Below are 18,442 nucleotides of genomic sequence, written 5' to 3'. Positions count from 1 at the left end.
TAGGTTTATGCCCTTCCGTTGCCATTCTGGTCCCTGCTTACACAGACCTTTGTGAGAATCTGTTTACATAAAAAACAAATGTGTATGTGTGTGCATGTGTATGGCTTTCAATAAGCTAAGAAATAATAGTATAAAATAATTGTCTTGTTAATAATCCTTTATGTTTAGGTAAGGTCTTATATCTGAAGATCTTAAAGCGCTTCACAAACCAAAAGGACTGATTCTGATCAAGATGTCCTGCTCTCCCCCTGGGGTGTCTGGACCCTGACCTTCACACTGACATATTTATTCATGTTTAGTCATTCCTCATTCCTCAGGAAGCCCTGCTGAACTCAGTCTTCGGGATGCCACGAGTTAAGGTTCCCACTTTTGTAAGGTTCCCACAGATGGAGATATTGAGGCTTGCCTTGGGGTAAATCACTCTCACAAGTTCTTGCTGTTAGTCACTGAGAGTGTCTACACTGGGATTGCAGCATGTGTAGACATACCCGAGCTAACTTCAGTATAGCTAGTGCTATAACAGGAGTGCAGAAGCCACGACAGTGTAGGCTTCAATATGAGCTAGCTGCCCAAGTAATTACTCTGGGTGGGCTTGTGCTACTGCAGCTTCACTGCTCTTGATAGGTGCTAGCTAGATCAAAGCTAGCTCAAGTATGTCTACATGGGCTGCAATCACACCTCCATTTATCAGAGCTGAGTTAAAACACAGACTCCAAGTTCCCAGTTCTAATTGCAAGATCATGCCTTAGATTATAAGTCAGATCCATGAGGGGAAATGCCTGGTTTTGGGGGATATTTTTTGTAACTTTTACCTTACTGAAGTCTGTAAAGAATGAAAACCATTTAATGGATACCTTATATACATATGCACATATTTGCTCCAAATAGAAACTTACTTTATTTTTTTTAAATGACAAACTTTCATTGGTTTGAGTGGGAACAGGCCCAGTAAAATTGATCAGAGCTTTGCCTGAATCTAGTGGTAACATGTTCTGCTTCTTTCTGGACAACGTGAGCCAGGTCCAATGCTCCACAAGCTAGATAATACATAGCCCTTGTGTGGGTTTTCCTCTTATGCCCACCCACAGGGGCCAAAGCACAACTGCAGTGAGCTACTCACTAGAAGTTAAGCCACCTAAAAGGGGGTAGGAAGAAGGGGCAAAACCAGGTCTTGAAACTGTCAGGTATCAAACCTGTTTATTTGGACCACCATGCTCCACCAGACTGAAGCCTCTTTATTCAGCAGTGATGTAATTTAGTATTTGCTCCAGGCTGATGCGTGGGTAAGCAAGTTCTCAGACCACTCCATATCATCTGAAATAGTGCATCAAAATATATTTGACATTACCTTCTTGAATCCTTAGGTATATTATATAAAATGGGCCCAATTCATTCTGCTGTTTTTAAGCAAATCTGCCACTGAAGTCATTGAAGTCATTGGGAATAGGATTAGGTCCACTAAAGTCAATAACAGTTTGGCTGAATAAAGCAAAGTCTTGTATACAAAAGTTGGACGCAGAAGAGGTCCTCTTACAAAGTATATACACAAGGTAATGATTTAGGAATACCTGTGCCTGCTTCACGCCATTTGTTAGAGTGCTTCGAATAGCAGTTTTTGCTAAGTTTGATATATGTTTCATTTACACCTAGTAACCTGTCTGTTTAAGGAAAACAGAAACCACAACATTATTATGCAAATATAATATCAGAGAGCTTGAATGACTTTTGCCTTTCCTTTCTTGCTCTAAGGAATGGTGTGCAACATGGAAATGACTTTTGTTGTTGGTTGCAATATGTTTGTCCATTTTTATTTTGTTCTGGACCAGAGGGGCATGAAAAGAATTACCCTTGTTTGAAAAGTTCATATAAGAGTTGTTGAACTACATTCTAGCAAAAGAAGAGACCTGGGCTCTTTTTTTCCTTTATCTTTGTCACTGTTTATTTTTGGTGATTGTTTTCCTATGGGTTGCATTGGGCCTGATAGCCACTAGTCTGCTGGAGTTGGTGCAGACTAAGACTGATCTGAGAACTGGACACTTCTCTGTGTTCCTCCTTCTCCTTTTTGTGGTGGTGAACTAGTCTGAAGATGTTCCTGATCTCAGCACAGCTGCAGAGATTGCAATTGTGGCTGGCCCTGAATGGGGAGCTCCTTGCAAACTTGCAAGGGAACAAGTCACATTCTAGTTGTATATAAATGTAGGGACTTTGGTCAATATCTATTTATGTTCCACAATAAATATTTAAACAAATGTTCTGTCACATGGGGAAAATCAGTCAAGTATAGGTGTGCCATCAGAAAAAACACTGCTGTGAGAGAGCTTACTTAGTAAACAAAGAATATTTTATTGCCTCTTAATTCTTTCCCTAATAATTCAGTAAAACTTAATTCCCACAGTAATGTTTAATTCAAAATAACATCTCTTTGCAAGCATCTGAGCCATGCCTCCTGAGGTTTTGCATAAGCAATTTCTGTTTTGTTGTGCTACCTTGTATGTGCATTTTGGGACATGGAATTAAATTGAGGAATGTTAACAAAGTAACATCTTGAGAAATCTGCATGTGTGGTGCAGCATCAAACCATTCAGTGTTTCTAAGAGCCAAAGTTCTCCAGCGAGTGCTACAAATTCATGATGCACCTCAATGTTAGCTTTTGCATTTGGATCTCTGATTTAGCTAACACATGTAAAAAGTGATGTACTAGACAGTACTCCACACATATGGGAAACTCATGAATTCTTCTAAAGTCCGCTTAATTTAGGCACATAAAACTGTCTCAAGCTTTGACTATTTTAGGCCTCAATACTGCTGCTACAGATGTTAAGAATAAAACTCCCTTTGAATTCTTTGTGCAGAATAAAGGCCGAGGTTAGTAGCACCTGACTATATTTAGAGCCCTGCGCAGATACAAAAATTTGTATTTGCCTCTGGTCCGCATCCACGATAATTAACTTGTATCTGACCCACAAACTGCACTCCACCTTTTACGCGTGTCCGCATCTGCACCAGCACACTATAAAATAGTGGAGCTAAAGCCGAGGGGTACCGGGGCTTCAGGCCTGAGTGGGGGGTAAAGCCATGGGGCACCAGGGCTCCGGGCCTTATGCCCAAGTGTGGGAGGTGCCAGGGATTGGGGCAAAAATTTGAATCTGCCTCTGATCTGCGATCCACAAAAATGATAAACAATACAGCCGCATCCACATCCGTGGATATAAAGCAGATATCGGTGGATGTGCAGGGCTCCATCTATCTTAAGAATCTTTGCCCATACTTCTGCACATTTTAGAGAAGAGCCATAACTTATATGGAAGACCTGTGAACTAGAAGATTTATATTTTTGGAGTGTGTAATAAAGGCTGCTGAATTGTAATGTAACGTTTACCACCTTTTACAGATATTTTGGACTAATATTTTGATTTAATCTGACAAGGTATTTCACCATTGAAAAGAAATGACCTATGTTAATTAGAGGCTGTCAACTATAGTGATTTAGGGCATATTACTACAATGTGGGGTGGGTCAGTATTCTGAAATATTTCTTTATTTAATAAGCGAAATCGCTACGTGGATGGTGGAAGGGAGTGATTCAAATCAGATGTGCTACTCTTAGTCTCATGACTGGATCTGGTGGATTATTTTTGATATGTTGATGAAAATTTTGCAATGTTTTTGTTTTAAATTTCCACAAAAAAATTAAGTGGAAAAATATTTTTTTAAGTGAAATTTTCTTCAGGCTCGCCAGTAGAAAAATGATCAGTCGTTCATTCCTCTTGCCAGTATATGCTGGAAAAGGAGAGCCTTCACTCTTTTGAAAGCAAGATCTGAGAAGTGCAGTTCTGGAACAGCCTTTCAATAAGAGGAGGGAGGCAAGAAACCTAATTAGTTTTAAGACTGACCTTGATAAAATTTTTAATGGGATTATATGGTATAGTTGCTTGTGATAGCAGAGGACTGGACTCAGTGACCCAGGAGGTCTCTCCCAGTCTTATGTTCTTAAAATGGAATACTTTGTGTTGCTTTAACACAATCTTTTCTGATCAGTGTAGCAGTAGTCTTTGATGGACTCCAGTGTGCGTCCCACCTAGTCCTTGTTAGGAAGAGGTTTTGAGGAAGGGTTCTAGTCTATTCTATGCACATAATAATAATATTTGAATGCCTTTCAATAATGTGTTAAACTACATGTCTAACATCTGTTAGGTACTTATTTTATTTCTCTCTTCTTTCCCCTCTTTCCTCCCTCCCCCGGGAGAAAATTGTTCATGGACTTTTATACTGTTTATATATAGATATAGATGATATATGTATATTATCTGACCTCTCTGCTATCTTTTTTTTTGTTAGTGAAGGCAGGTCACAGGAGTGCACGTTGCTCTGAAATAGCAAGTGGTGAGGTCTTAGATTCTGGCCAATTCACTTCACAATCTGGAGCTGTTTCCAAGAAAGCTCAGTCTCCTGGCCAGGCAAGTTTCATCCTTGCTATAGACAGTTTCATTTTGAGTAGGGAAAGGAATTGTTGACTGCATTCCTCATCCTGGTGTTTAGGTGATCTTTTAGGTGTTCCAGGACCAGATCATCAAGGTAGAGGTCTTGAATTGGATGTGATACTCTCTAGCGAGCCAGTAAAGTGAATGGAGAACAAGTCTGATATGCTTGTGGTAGCCTGTGTTGCTGTAAAGAGGTGTTGCTGTGCTCTGTACTGAATGAAGTTTCCTGAGGGCTGATAGTTTCATGCCCAGATAGATTGCATCTTTGTAGCCCATCTGAGTGGTAACTGTCACAGTTTAGTGCAATTTCATTTGTATTTCCCCCTGTGGTCCACCAAGGGCAGCCACTCTTAAGCTTTTGGCTCCCCAGCGATCACCTCTCTTGGGCACAAGCACACGTTTCACTCCATCCCCCGCCCAGGGTATTTCCAGGTTGCACAGTTCCCTGCCTACTTTATGAATCCCTAGCAAGTCAGACTGCCTACACAGGCCAGCTTTGCTTTTCTCCTCAGAAGTTATAAACAGCGTAATTGCCCATAGTTATAAGGTACCACACAGCTTTACTTAAACAAGCACATATATTCTTAAGGTGAAAGCAATTCAGAGAAAACATATTAAAATACTAAAAGAACCTACATTCATTCTAATAACCTTACCAGAGTTCACTCCAATTCCAACAAGGGCTCTGGAAGGAGTCAGTCCTTCAAATCCCACCAAGGGGTTTTTCAGTGGTTACAAGTTCATAACCACCTTAGCTCAGAACAAGCACACCCGTGAATCTGACAGTCATGCCTTTATACTGTTTGGGCCTCTGCTCTTGTCCTCATGTAACAAGTGGTCAGCAGACAAAGGTCAACTCTTCAGGACAAAGCTTCAAAAGGCTGAGTTCTTGGATAACAAGAGGGGATACATTAGGAAGCACCTTCCCTTAGAGATTTCCTGGGAAACTCACTTCACTTTAAAAGTTCATTCTTGTCCTGCTTACTGTTTCAGATAGTTCTTTAAAGCTCGTAACAGTTCCCAGGGTTTACATTAGTCATATCTTCTTCTAGAGAAGTTAGAGATGGGATGGGGATGGTGAGGTTGAGTTAGGGCCTATAACAGGTGGAAGAGGCCCACAAGGAGCAGAGCCCTGAAATGAGATTTGTAAGTGGAAGCAGAAGAGTTCAGTAACGTAAAGGGGAAGAAGAATAATTCAGATTCTTTGGATTTCCATTTGGCCCTTTGATTACCCCAGAAGGGGGTTGAACTTCATCCGACTTGGCCAGAGGTCTGAGCCACGAAAGACTTCGTGAGAGGCAGATGGCCTACAGGAGACACTGGAACCAAGTATATCAGTGACATTATGCATTAATGCCCTGCCCTGTTCATTATCTATCACTCCCCAAATCTTCGTGTCATCTACAAACTTTATCAATGATTTTGTTTTTGTCTAAGTCACTGATTATATATATAATAGAATAGGGCCAAGAACCAGTTCCTGTGCTGAAATCCCACTAGAAACCTACCGACTTGAAGTTAATTCCTCATTTAGAATTACATTTTGTGATTTGTCGGTAACCAGATGTTAATCTATTAAGTATGTGCAATGTTGATTTTGGATCATCCTAGTTTCTTAACCAGAATGGTGTGTGGTACCAAGTCAAATGCATTATAGAAATCTACGTATATTAAATCTGTATTCTTATCTTTATCAACCAAACTTGTAATCTCATGAAAAAAGATATCAAATTAATTTGACAAGTTATTGTCTGCAAACCCATGTTAGTTGGCATTGCTTATATTATTCTATTTTAATTCTTTATTAATAGAGTCCTATATCAGCTATTCCAATACTTTGCCTGGGATAGATGTGAGGCTGGCAGGCCCATAATCACTCAAGTCATCCCATTTTCCCTTTTAAAATATTGATACAACAAGAATTTCCTTCCAGTCGTCTGGAACTTACCCGGTGTTCCAAGACTTATTGAAAATCAACATTGAATCCACAGAGCTCCTTGGACAGCTCTTTTAAACCCTGGGGTACACATTTTCCACACCTGCTGATTTAAAGATATCTAACTCTAATAGTTGCTATTTAACATCCTCTTGTGTTACCATGTAATGAAAAGTATATCTTTATCTGGCTTTTTACTAAATATAGAATAGAAATATTTATTGAACACTCATTATTATTGAGAACTCTACCCTTTCCATCTAGTAAGTGTACAAATACCCCAAGTGTACAAATACTTTTGTTCCTATTACAATCTTCAAATCCTCCCTTGTTGTCCTTAAGTCAAATATCCATTGATTTCTCCTTGGGTCTTTTTGCTTCCCTTATCTTCAATTCCGATCTTCTAATTTGTATTGATTGCTCTCAACTTCCCCTTTTTCCTGGGTGTGTGTGTGCGTGTGTGTGTGTGTATACATGCATTTATAATTTACTTCCCCTCTAAGTCAGGTTCCTTTTTAACTGGAGGGGCCTTCTTTCTTGATTGGGGCATTGAGAGTTTTTGAGGCTGTAGTACGGGGTGGTCAAACTGTGGCTCGTGAGCTGCATGAGGCTCTTTTACAGTTAAAGTGTGGCTCATGGAGCCCTCAATGCCCCCCTCCCATTCTCTGCCTGCCAGAATGGGGAGCTTGGTGCTTCTGTCCTGCAGCAGGATAATGGGGCTAGAAGATTCTACCCAGTGGGGTGTCGGGGGGATCAGTAAGTTTGGCCACCCCTGCTCTAGTATGTAGCCTGATCTATAGATTATATTGATTACTTAAGAATTGCCATTATCACTTCAAGGTTGACAGGTTCTTGTCCCAAGATCAGGCCCAGTATTATTCAAATTATTATATAGTTGGGGACTCTGATGTGCACAGTTGCAACACTCACACTATAGGAACCCTTCTATATATTTACAAGTATTTTATTAATACATTGAGCACAGTCAGAAACACCTCAACTCAGTAAGATAGATAGAGATACTACAGAATATACACCTGCACGTCCATATACTCACATCATCCCTTCTAGAACAGCCTGAAATGTTTGCCATCCTCCTCCTTATCACCATCACCTTCCCCCTCATCACCCATGGCCATCGTTCTGGCACCTCCCAAGGACTAAATCTCCTTCTCCTACTGCCCCAAGGCTGGGATGTAACTTTTATAATATGATACGCTGATGCCATTATGTTTGATACATCTTCAGTAAGGGATTGTCCCCTTTTCCTGTATTTGTATTTTCTCACCTTACTAAAGTTGGAGTGTCCTTCTCCTACAGGCTAGTATATCAATGATTTTAACTTATTATCATATATGTCAATTAATTATCATGGCCCTCTTGTAGTTAGGTGTCAGCAGATGGGGCTCATGTACCTGTTATGTACATCAATTCGTTACCATGACACTCTTGTGGTTGGATCATGTACCTGTGGTTTGAAATTCTTCTTAAATACTCTCTTTTCAGATCCATAGTACTTTGAGGTTTCTTTTGGGCCATTTATCTGTTCAGAATTCATAGGCCTCAAGTTAATGTCTTACAGTATACAGGCCTGTAGGTTCTTTGCATTACTGCTGAATGTAATGGAGAGCAGTGAATATAATAAAGGCAAGCTAGCCCTATGGGCTATAAGTAAAATATTCTCAAGCAATTCCCAATTATCATTCACATTTTCTGTGGTAATTCTTTCCCTGTTGATGTAACTCATAATTGTCTTCAGTTTTGTGAAATTGGCCCTTTTAAAGCAGTAAGCATACATTTTCAATTGTGTGTGGTCAGAATAATCAAGTTATGATCGCATACATGTAAGGAATCACTAATTTTCAGTTCTGTGATCAGTTCCTCTTCATCTGTTAAGATGAGGTCTACTAATATGGAATTATTTCATATTGGATGCTACATTTTTTGAATTAGGAAATGGTCATCTGTAATATTTAGAAATTCTGAGGATGTTTCAGTACTGGCAGTATCAGATCTTCATCATATGTCACACAGACTGTAATCCTCTATAACAGCACAGATTTTTCCCCCCTGTTGGGTCAGTTATCCTGTTTCTTTAGTGAGATATGGTGGTCTTTGGCAAAAACCAACTAGTGCCCCAACAAGCTCTATCTGTTAGGACATGAATCTATAAACATTCAAGATCATTTGAATCTCAGTTGTCAATGTATAAGGATGAGTCTGCACCTCAATAAAACACTTGTGGCAGACCCATGTCAGCTGACTCAGGTTTGCATAGCTTGGGCTGTGGTGCTATGATATTGCAGAGTAAGCTGTCCAGGTTTCGGATGAAGGCTGGCTGGGGTCTCCAGAACCCCTTAGCCCATGCCCATGAGCCTGAGCCAGCTGACATGGGCCAGCCGAAGGTGTTTTATTGCAGTTTAAACATATCCTTAGAAACAAGTAAAGACATTTTTGCATAATACCACTCACTCTCCCCTTTTGCCATCTCAATCCTTCCTAAAAAGGTTATAACCATCCATTTTAACATTCTGATCGTGGATCTTTCCATCAGTTTTCAATAATACCAAATAGATTGAATTTATGTTCATAAAAGAGCAATTCCAGTTCCTCTTCTTAATTGCCATAGCAATTAGAATTTTTTTCTCTTCGTGTCCCATGATGACGTGATTAATTTTTTATCTTACCATCTTGATTTAGTTCTGAGTGTTCATTTGTTCCCCCTTTTCACCATCCCCTTTTGTTGTTAAACACCCTTCTGGCTAGTCTAGCCAGCCTGACCCCTAGAAAATTGGTTCCCCTTCTACTGTGATGGAGTCAATCCAAACTCACCAACCCGTCCCAGAAAGGTGGATCAGTGTTCCACAAAACTATGTTACACCACTTACCTAGCCATTGGTTCATTTCCAGAATCTTCTACTTTCAGTCGTCCTTTGCTCATGGGACAAAAAGGAGCTCCAAGAAGATCACTTGGCCCTTCTGCACCCTTCCAAGTTCCCTGAAGTCATCTAAAATCTGTGAAGTATCTTGAGAAGCAGTGTCATTCGTGCCAATATGTATCATCACCAGTGGATCTTTTCCCATTAACTTTCAATTTTAGAGTCACATCTTGTGCCTTGGTTTCAGGAAGAAAGTGTACCACACTGGTGTCCCCTTGCAAAGCATTGTTTCAATTCTTCTTACTATAGAATTCCCAACAAGGATGATCTGTCTGTCTTGGACAGTTGGAGATCTTTTTGTGGGCACGGCTTGGAGTCTTGCAGGTTGGGCTAAGCATCCCTACACAGGTATGTCCCATACAGCTGTCCATTTCATTTGACCAGTGAGTCTTCAGAGATATTTTTGAGACCAGGTGGGTAAGATAATACCTTTAAAGTAACAGAAGTTGGTCCAATAAAATATATTACCTCACTCACCTTGTGAGTGTAGTATCCTGGAACCAATAAGGCTACAACATTGCAAACAATGAGAGATATTTTTGTCAGTTTTCACATTAAGAACATTACAATGGACTACTTCTCTTTCTCTTGCCGCTGGTGATTATGAACTGTCAGGCCTCTTCTCTGGTTCCCCTACTTTTTTGTTCCTTGGGGGACAGTTCTTTTCTCACTTGAATCTGGGATGGTGATGCTTGCTCTGTCTAGTTGTGCAAGATCTCTTCAGCCTCTCTGATGTTCTGTAGTGTCTATACTTGTTCTTCCAGAGCACAAATCTTTTTTCCAGCCACCAGCTTGCACTTCATACAGAGGAATTCCCTTCTGGCAGGAAAAAAAAAACATGGCACACGCGTTGCAGGACACAATCACTGTTCCATCATTGGCCATCACCGTACTGAGCATATAACAATACCTAGGTAGAGAGATTCTCGTACTCCTTCTCCAACTCCTGTTTTCCATTCCTGTTTTCCCACTCAGGAGTTTTCCTGGCAACTTCATGGGAGTTGACACCAATTAACACTGGGGTAAAATATGATTCAGGTCTATTTAATTTCTGCATATGTATAGTGAAGACTCTTTTACAACAGCTACTCTTGAGGCATGTCATGTAAGGTATGTCTACCTTTGAGCTGGGGATGTAATTCCCAGCTTGCAAAGATGCAACCACACTAGATCTGGCCAAGCTAGCGCTCTAGAAATAGAGAGTAGCCCCACTGGCATGAACAACAGGAAGGAGGGGCTAGCTGCCAAGTATGTGCCTGTCTGAGACACTGGGCTTATACTTAAGGTGGCTTGCCTTCCTGCCATCCATACCGGTATGGCTAGCTCTATGTATTACCACACTAGCTCAATCAGAGCTGTCTTCAGTTGGAAATTACATTCCTATCTGAAAGTGTAGCCATCCCCTAGAAACACAAAACTTTAGGTGGCTAAAAAGAGATTTCAACTTTCCTGGGACCCTCAAGCAGTGATGTTTCAGAACCAGGCATGTACTGTGTCTTTGTGATTAATTTTATTGATTGGTTTAACATGATCCCAAATGCTCATTAGTGGAGAGACTAGCATATACAGCAGTCATGTCATTCACTACAAGGAAAGAACACCACTACCAGAATATGTTGATAAACAGTACAATAGCAGTAGTTTTATTGCTTGGAAAATGATTTGTGTGGCCAGCTTTTCTGGGAGTTTAAGTAAAACAAATGTGTGATATGGAACAGGAGTACTTGAAACGCAGGTTGATTAGATTAAAAGCAAATACCGTGTTTCAGTTTTATCCAATAATTTTCAACCAGACTTGAATGGTGGGGAAATTCTGTGGAGTGTTTTGCATCCAATTATACTGTCTGTGTGCTTGTCCTGTCTTCAATCTTCATCGTTATCTGTAATGTTGGGTTCCCAACTGTATTGCTTCATGATCAACACAGATGCTGTTATCCTTAATTCCAAGGACAAGACAAAATATGTTAAATTATGGAAAAAATGTTACAAGATGATCTCTGACCTTGAAAGATTTGTACACAGGAGTACAAGACTTAAGAAAGTCATAAAGAGCTTAGGGAAGCAAGAAACCTAATACTTCACTAACATCAGCAAAATAGCTGCGCAAAGAAGGCTTTGAAACAATCCCACACAAGCTAATTTGGCATTGATAGCACAAATTGTGTGCAGATTCTTAGATTATTTGAATTAATTCTAGGAATATTTTTAGAGCAAGGCTGTTTGATTTAATTCAAGCTATTGTTAGTGGTAGTCAATGCAAAGAGCTTCATTTATATATATAAAATAGAGTTATAAATAATAGCCAACATGAATTTGTCAAAAACAAATCATGCCAAACCAACCTAATTTCCTTCTTTGACAGGGTTGCTGACCTAGTCGATAAGGGGGAAGCTGTAGATGTGATATATCTTGATTGTAGTAAGGCTTTTGAGGCAGTCCCACATGACATTCTCACAAGCAAAGTAGGGAAATGTGGTCTAGTTGAAATTACTATAAGGTGGGTGCATAACTTTTTGAAAGATTGTACTTGAAGAGTATTTATGAATGGCTTGCTGTAAAATTGGGATGATGTATCTAGTGGATCGTGCTGGGTCAGTCATGGGTCTGATACTTTTAAACTGAATGACTTGGATAATGAAGTGGAGAGTATGCTTATAAAATTTGCAGGTGATGACAAGCTGGGGGGGAGGGGAGTAATTAACACTTTGGAGGACAGGAATGGAATTCAAAATGACCTTGGCAAATTCAAGAATTGGTTTTATATCAACAAGATGAAATTCAATAGGCAAGTGTAAAGTACTTTTAAGTGTAAAGTCATTTAGGAAGGAAAAATCAAATGCACAAATACAAAATGGGAAATAATTGGCTAAGCAGTAGTATTGCTGAATTGGATCTAGGGGTTATAGTGAATCACAAATGGATTATGAGCCAACAATGTGATGCAGTTGTGAAAAAGGTTAATATAATACTGGGTTGTGTTCACAGGAGCTGATGTACGTAAGACATGGAAGGTAACTGTCCTGCTTTCTTGGCACTGGTGAGGTCTCAGCTAGAGTACTGTGTCCAGTTTTGAGTGCCACAATGTAAAGAAAAATGTGGACAAATTGGAGAGAGTCCAGACGAGAGCAACAAAAATAATAAGGGGTTTAAAAAATCTGACTTCTGAGGAAAAGTTGAAAAAACCTGGGCATATTTAGTCTTGAGAAAAAACAGGGGAAGTCTGATGTTAATGGCTGTTACAAAGAAGACTATTATCAATTGTTCTCCATTACAACTGCAGGTGGGACAAGAAGTAATCTACTTGATTTGCAGTGAGGGTGGTTTAGGTTAGATATTAGGAAAAACTTTCTAACAATAAGGATAGTTAAGCATTGAATAAGCTTCCTGGGGAGGTTTCAGAATCCCCATCATTGGAGATGTTTAAGAACAGGTTAGCCAAAGACCTGTTAGGGATGGTCTAGGTAGACCTGGTCCTTCCTCAGTGCAATGGCTGTACTAGATGACCTCTCAAGATCTCTTCCAGTCCAACATTTTTACAATGTATATATTTCTAATATAGTCTCATATATTAAATAGCATCCATTATTAGCGACCGACATACTTGTATATGTACCTATTGTTATGTCTGATTGGTTAATATAATTAATTCTACCATTGTAACCACTGTGCTTTGTTTGCAGGTTGTATATAAAAATAATGATGTCAGACTGGAGTTATCTCGACTTGCCAAGCAAGGAGACCCTAAAATGAAGATTCATGGAGTTGTAGCATTTAAATGTGAAAATGTTGCAACCTTGGATCCGATCACATTTGAAACTCCAGAGTCTTTCATCTCTTTGCCAAAGTGGAATGCCAAGAAAACAGGCTCAATATCATTTGACTTTCGCACAACTGAGCCAAATGGGCTCATTCTTTTCAGTCATGGAAAACCGAGGCACCAGAAAGATGCCAAACACCCACAAATGGTAAAGGTTGACTTCTTTGCCATTGAGATGCTTGATGGTTACCTTTACCTGCTGTTAGACATGGGATCAGGTACTATTAAAATAAAAGCCTTACAAAAGAAGGTGAATGATGGAGAGTGGTACCATGTGGACTTTCAGCGGGATGGACGGTCAGGTAAATTTCTTAAAATAGCTTCTTCTCTTTTTTTCTGTTTAAAAATATTAGAAAGATTTGAGAGTTGTAATTATATGGTGTTTCTAGTGCTGAAAATGCACATCAACAGATAAATAAGGGAGGTATAATGAATCATTATTGTCAGGTGTTAAAATTCAAAATACAAATGATTTCCAGAGAACAGTATGTTATGTGAACATTTATTGGGTAATCAAGTACTAAATCTTGCATGTATCCTATACTTGCAAAAAAACCTACAACAACAAAAATAAACCACCAAACAAAGTATCCTGTACTCCTGATAATCACTTATATCATCATATTTATAGAAGGAGCTGAAGGCGCTAACTTGCAAGTATAAAAAAACAACAGCAACAAAAACCACATCAAACTAACAAATTGTAAGTAATCTCCTGTGTGGTACAAGTGAATACTCCAATCTTAGAAACAACCCAAGACTTCCAGCCAACCCAGCCTTAGTCAGTGATCCTCTGCATAATTAATATGAATGCTAACGATTCATGATAAAAACATGGTACTATATGTGGAGCTAAGACATTTTTTTTTCCGTTTGGTGGCTGAATAGGAAAAACTGAAAAGAAAATTGCTGTTTTGAAGTGAAACTGAATTTTTTAATTTTTTTCTCGCAGAAATGTAAAACCAGAAAAAAATAGTTTGGGTCAAACAAAATGTTTTGAATATGAATTTGAAACTGTTTTGACATTTTCTAAATAAACCATTGCGACATTTCTGAAATGTTTCTTTTCAGTGCTTTTTCAGCTGAAACTATTCACCAAATGCAACCCACATTCATGTTTTGTTGTCTTGAAAAATGCATTTTTCAGCAAATTTACTATTTGCTGAAAAAATTCCACCCACTTCTAATTGCATACCATCAGAAATGGAAATATTTGACTAGTGGCCCTTGAAACTAACAGGGTATCATCAGCAGCCCTTAATTCTGCAGTAAAATGTGAAGTCGCACGGGGTGTTTAACTGCAGTGTAGATGTACCCACAGTGTTTTGGATAGTGAAATTTTTCTTATGTTTCAGTTGCAGTTGGTTTAAATGCAAGTTGGCTTCAGGAAGTAAACAATACCCATTAGTCAGAGGACTGTTTAAGGTCTTTTATGGTTCTTCTTCTAACTACGATGTGAAGGTTCATGCCAAGATTCACTAAAAATAAAACAGAATCTAGAACATTTAAAAAAAAAAATCCTAAGGAATAATGTACATCACAGTCATACATAATAAGGCTGTAATTCATTCATTCAGGGAATTCTTGTGATGTATACCGCAAGAACATTCTTTAAAAATCTGTGGTTTATCTACATAACTAAAACAGCTAGATGAAACTACATCTTTAATGTATGTACACTTTGAAGGTGTACTATCTAATCTGTATGATTCAAAACTTCCTGTACATCTCCTCTAATTCTCCTTCTGTATCTTAGGTTCCTTTGTTTTTCTCCTTACCTTGAAGGGTTGTTATTACCAATATGTTACAAAAGCTATATGATTTTTAGCATAGATTATTCATTTGCTTGTTATGAAACTATACTTTGGGCTGGACATGGAGATGTACTGGCATTTCCCAAATTCAGTGGTAATTAAGATATTTAGCATCTTACAGGAGACTCTCAACGGTTTGTAGGATGAGGCCTCTGCTGAAAATGTAATGATATACTGTAGGGCCAGATTTTCCAAACAAGACCTGCCTTTTTGTATTCCCAATTATCAGATACAATTTGCTTAATTTGGATGGTTAAAAAACTAATTACACCTGCACATCGGATATGAGATAGTCCAATGACCTAAACTGGACCCACATAATTGCAGGTATGAAAAGCGAAGCTCAGATAAAGTCAGGCCCCAAAATTTAATTTAATTTAACCTACCTTAGGGTTCCAGGTATAATTATAAAAAATAACTATATGGTTCCTGAATTCTAGTGGGTTGAAACTTGAACTGTAGACAGGTTGATTTTCTGACTGTCTCATGTTGTTTACTCTTCATGAGGTAACAAATCTGCCACAAAACATCAATTATGATCGAATATCCAGCGGTAATATTATTTACATTGCAATCTTCATTTATGACTTCCCTTCTTAAATGCTGCTTTAGTGGTTGACACAGAGCAGTAAAACTTAAATACAATCTATCCCGGAGACAATTCTGAGAAGTGGAGATTATTGCTATGATCAGAGTCAATTCTATTCAGAAAATGAATGCACTATAATAGTTTACATTTGAAGATATGCCCCTAAATTTTCATAGTTTTATGAGACTTTGGCGCACAATTTTTGTTAAGGAATTATGAGGCTAAACTCCAGGTAAATCTCTGAAATATTCTGTTGGGTTGCAAGTATCTAGGTTAATTTCTGGGATGATATATACCAAAGAGTTTGAAGACTGAGGTGTACAGCACTGTTTCTAATGATTTAGCCATGAAAAACTTTAGTGTGGTATTTATTGTTGGAAGTTGAATATTATGTACTATTTTTAAGACAGACTTGTAAAGTTAATTTAGATGGATGCATGAGTACTTTAAAATGTCTGTTATAGGTTTGTTTTTCTCTTTGAAGAATAACATTGATTTGCCCTAGGGCCTACATCGATAGATAGGGATGGATAAACAGAAATGGGTAAAATTACTACTACACTGAACTTTCATCTAAAACCTGAACCCAACATAAACACTTATTGTGGTTTGAATAAGTTTGGTTAATATTTACTGAGGGAAAAGTACTGAAATTCCTACTCAGTTTTTTGCTTAGGCAATGCTGTTATTTAATCTAATGGAAGTATAGCCTGAATAAAGGCTGAATAAGGGCCATAGAATTTGCCTCAGAAAAACATTTGATTAACACATAAAATAAGTAGTGTGCTCCCCTTTTTTCCTCTGACTGGAAGTGAAAGGACCAAAATATTATGAGCTAGATTCTGCTACTCCTACTCATGTTTGATGGTATCTTATAGAACTCCTCCTTAACATTTATGCAGTCAGTTTGAGTAAGCATGGCAGAATCTATGAGAGGGGCATAATAATGCTATTCTAGCCAAAACCAGGAATACTATAAATCTCATGAGAGAATGATCTTGTGAGATTTACAACTTATTAGCTACTTATCTGAGCCCATCGCTGCCAACATGACATCTTTTAAATTTGTGCTCAGTAAAGTGGTTAGGCTCCCATGTTCATGAATAAGTAGCTCAAGTAGACTGTTTGCTGCTAAATAAAGTTCCGTGTTTTGCAACCTTTTATTCCAACATTTCTTTAGCCTTCAAATCCAGAGCAGAGTGGTGCTCACTGATAATAAAAAGCTGTGACGTTTTTCAAGGAGCTTTGCTAATTTCCTTGACTTCAGTATTAGCAGGATCAGCCAGTGCTTTGATTTATTATCTGGTCTTTGCTCTCTCTTCCTGATTCTCAGCCACAGGGAACATCCACTCTAAGCTGCAGGAGCAACAGCTATCCCCATTCTATCATCTAGCCTTGTTTGGTCCCAGCTGTTATCAGACTACAAGACAGTATTCACTCTAGCATGCTAGGTTTACAATATAACATAGTACAACTGGAATAGGCTAGTCTTGTCTTAGATTTTCACCATTTGCCAGTAAACAGCTATCAGAGTTTCAGACAGTAAGTTAATAGACTAAGTAACGTAAGTAGAGTGGTCAAGGTAGCTGTACCAGTTGCAGTTACAATCTCTATATTTAACTGATCACAATTGATGAGACAAGGTTTAGAAATATGTCTGTGCATATATGTCTTGGTTTCTTGTAAACAGACTTGTACAAACTAAATTGCTGAGATAATGAATATGATTGAAGAGGCTCATTAACAGATACCTAAGGGAAATGTTTGGCTGTTCAGCTGTTACAATACTGCCAACTTTGCAGTAAAAGAAGTAGGAACATACTATGAAACAGCTGCAAAGGTCTTTGCCCACAGTGGTTTTTGTGACACATTAGGGCTAGGTTAATAACTGATTTGTGAGGCCTGAGTATTGTTTAAAATTTTGTTAAGCTATTTGGCATACTCAAGGATAACCTCACAAGCATTTTTCTAACAAACTGCCATCCTTTGGAAATCATCACTGCACATTAAAATCAGAGAGAGAACCTATCATTCTTGTCAACCTCCAATTGTGTACACCACTGTAAAACAGATTGTATCAGCAGTTATGCATAGTTAAGCCAGCATTTAAGGGCTAAAAGTCATTGAAATTTTTAATTGAAGTCAGAGTTCTGGTTTAAGCGTGTGTGTGTGTGTGTGTGTGTGTGTGAGAGAGAGAGAGAGAGAGAGAGAGAGAGCAAGCTATGGATCCCTTCAGAGTATATACTTAGAGGTTTACGCAAGCAGAACTTTCTAAATAGCCATTACAAGAACTGTATAGATAAATATATATAATAGACTATTCATGAATCATCACACTTACTTATTCCTGGTTAAATAAGTATTCAAAGATTATTTATTTGATGGGTTGGATTGATGTTTTCCAAAGATGATAAATCCTAATCGCTCTGTTAGCCTTTTCCATTCATTCAGGTAGTGTTCTGAATGGGTGTCTTGTTAGAGACCCAACAGGTCATAGTAGGAGCTTAAAGGATGGACTTGCTTCCAGCCCTGCAAATCCATTTTCCTCTAAGACATCCCTTCCATCTTCCCACTATAAAAGAGTTTTTCTTCTGCTTTTCTGGCAAAAACATCTGCCTACATCACTGGGTGGAAATAATTCAAATATACTGCAACATATTGGCAATATGGCTGAAGCACTCCTCTCTCAAGCTCTGCAAAGTAAGGAGAGCTCCATGAGGTCCAAAGGCATGGTATAAAAATGAAATAAACCTGAGGTCACATAACTAACTGTTTCTTCCATTATTCTAGGGTGGAATCCATGACTGCCAGCTCAAATCTGAGCTGATTAGTAGAGCTGATTGAAATATTTCCATGTTTAACATTT

At 38.6% G+C, this 18,442-nt stretch overlaps 1 protein-coding gene across 1 annotated transcript in view; it reads left to right on the top strand.

Moving 5' to 3' along the window:
• The window catches only part of NRXN1 (neurexin 1), a 753,679-nt gene that overhangs the window by 217,421 nt on the left and 517,816 nt on the right, over positions 1-18,442 (top strand). The window contains exon 5 of the mRNA XM_067565125.1: positions 13,037-13,475. Coding sequence (XP_067421226.1) covers positions 13,037-13,475 — 439 coding nt within the window. The remainder of the gene's footprint in view (positions 1-13,036; positions 13,476-18,442) is intronic.

This window comes from Emydura macquarii, unplaced genomic scaffold (assembly GCF_026122565.2).
Source record: "Emydura macquarii macquarii isolate MOO-44397 ecotype Brisbane River unplaced genomic scaffold, CSIRO-AGI_Emac_v2 contig_2676, whole genome shotgun sequence".
In the NCBI taxonomy this organism is placed as follows: domain Eukaryota; kingdom Metazoa; phylum Chordata; order Testudines; family Chelidae; genus Emydura; species Emydura macquarii.
This window is presented reverse-complemented; position numbering and strand designations above follow the sequence as displayed.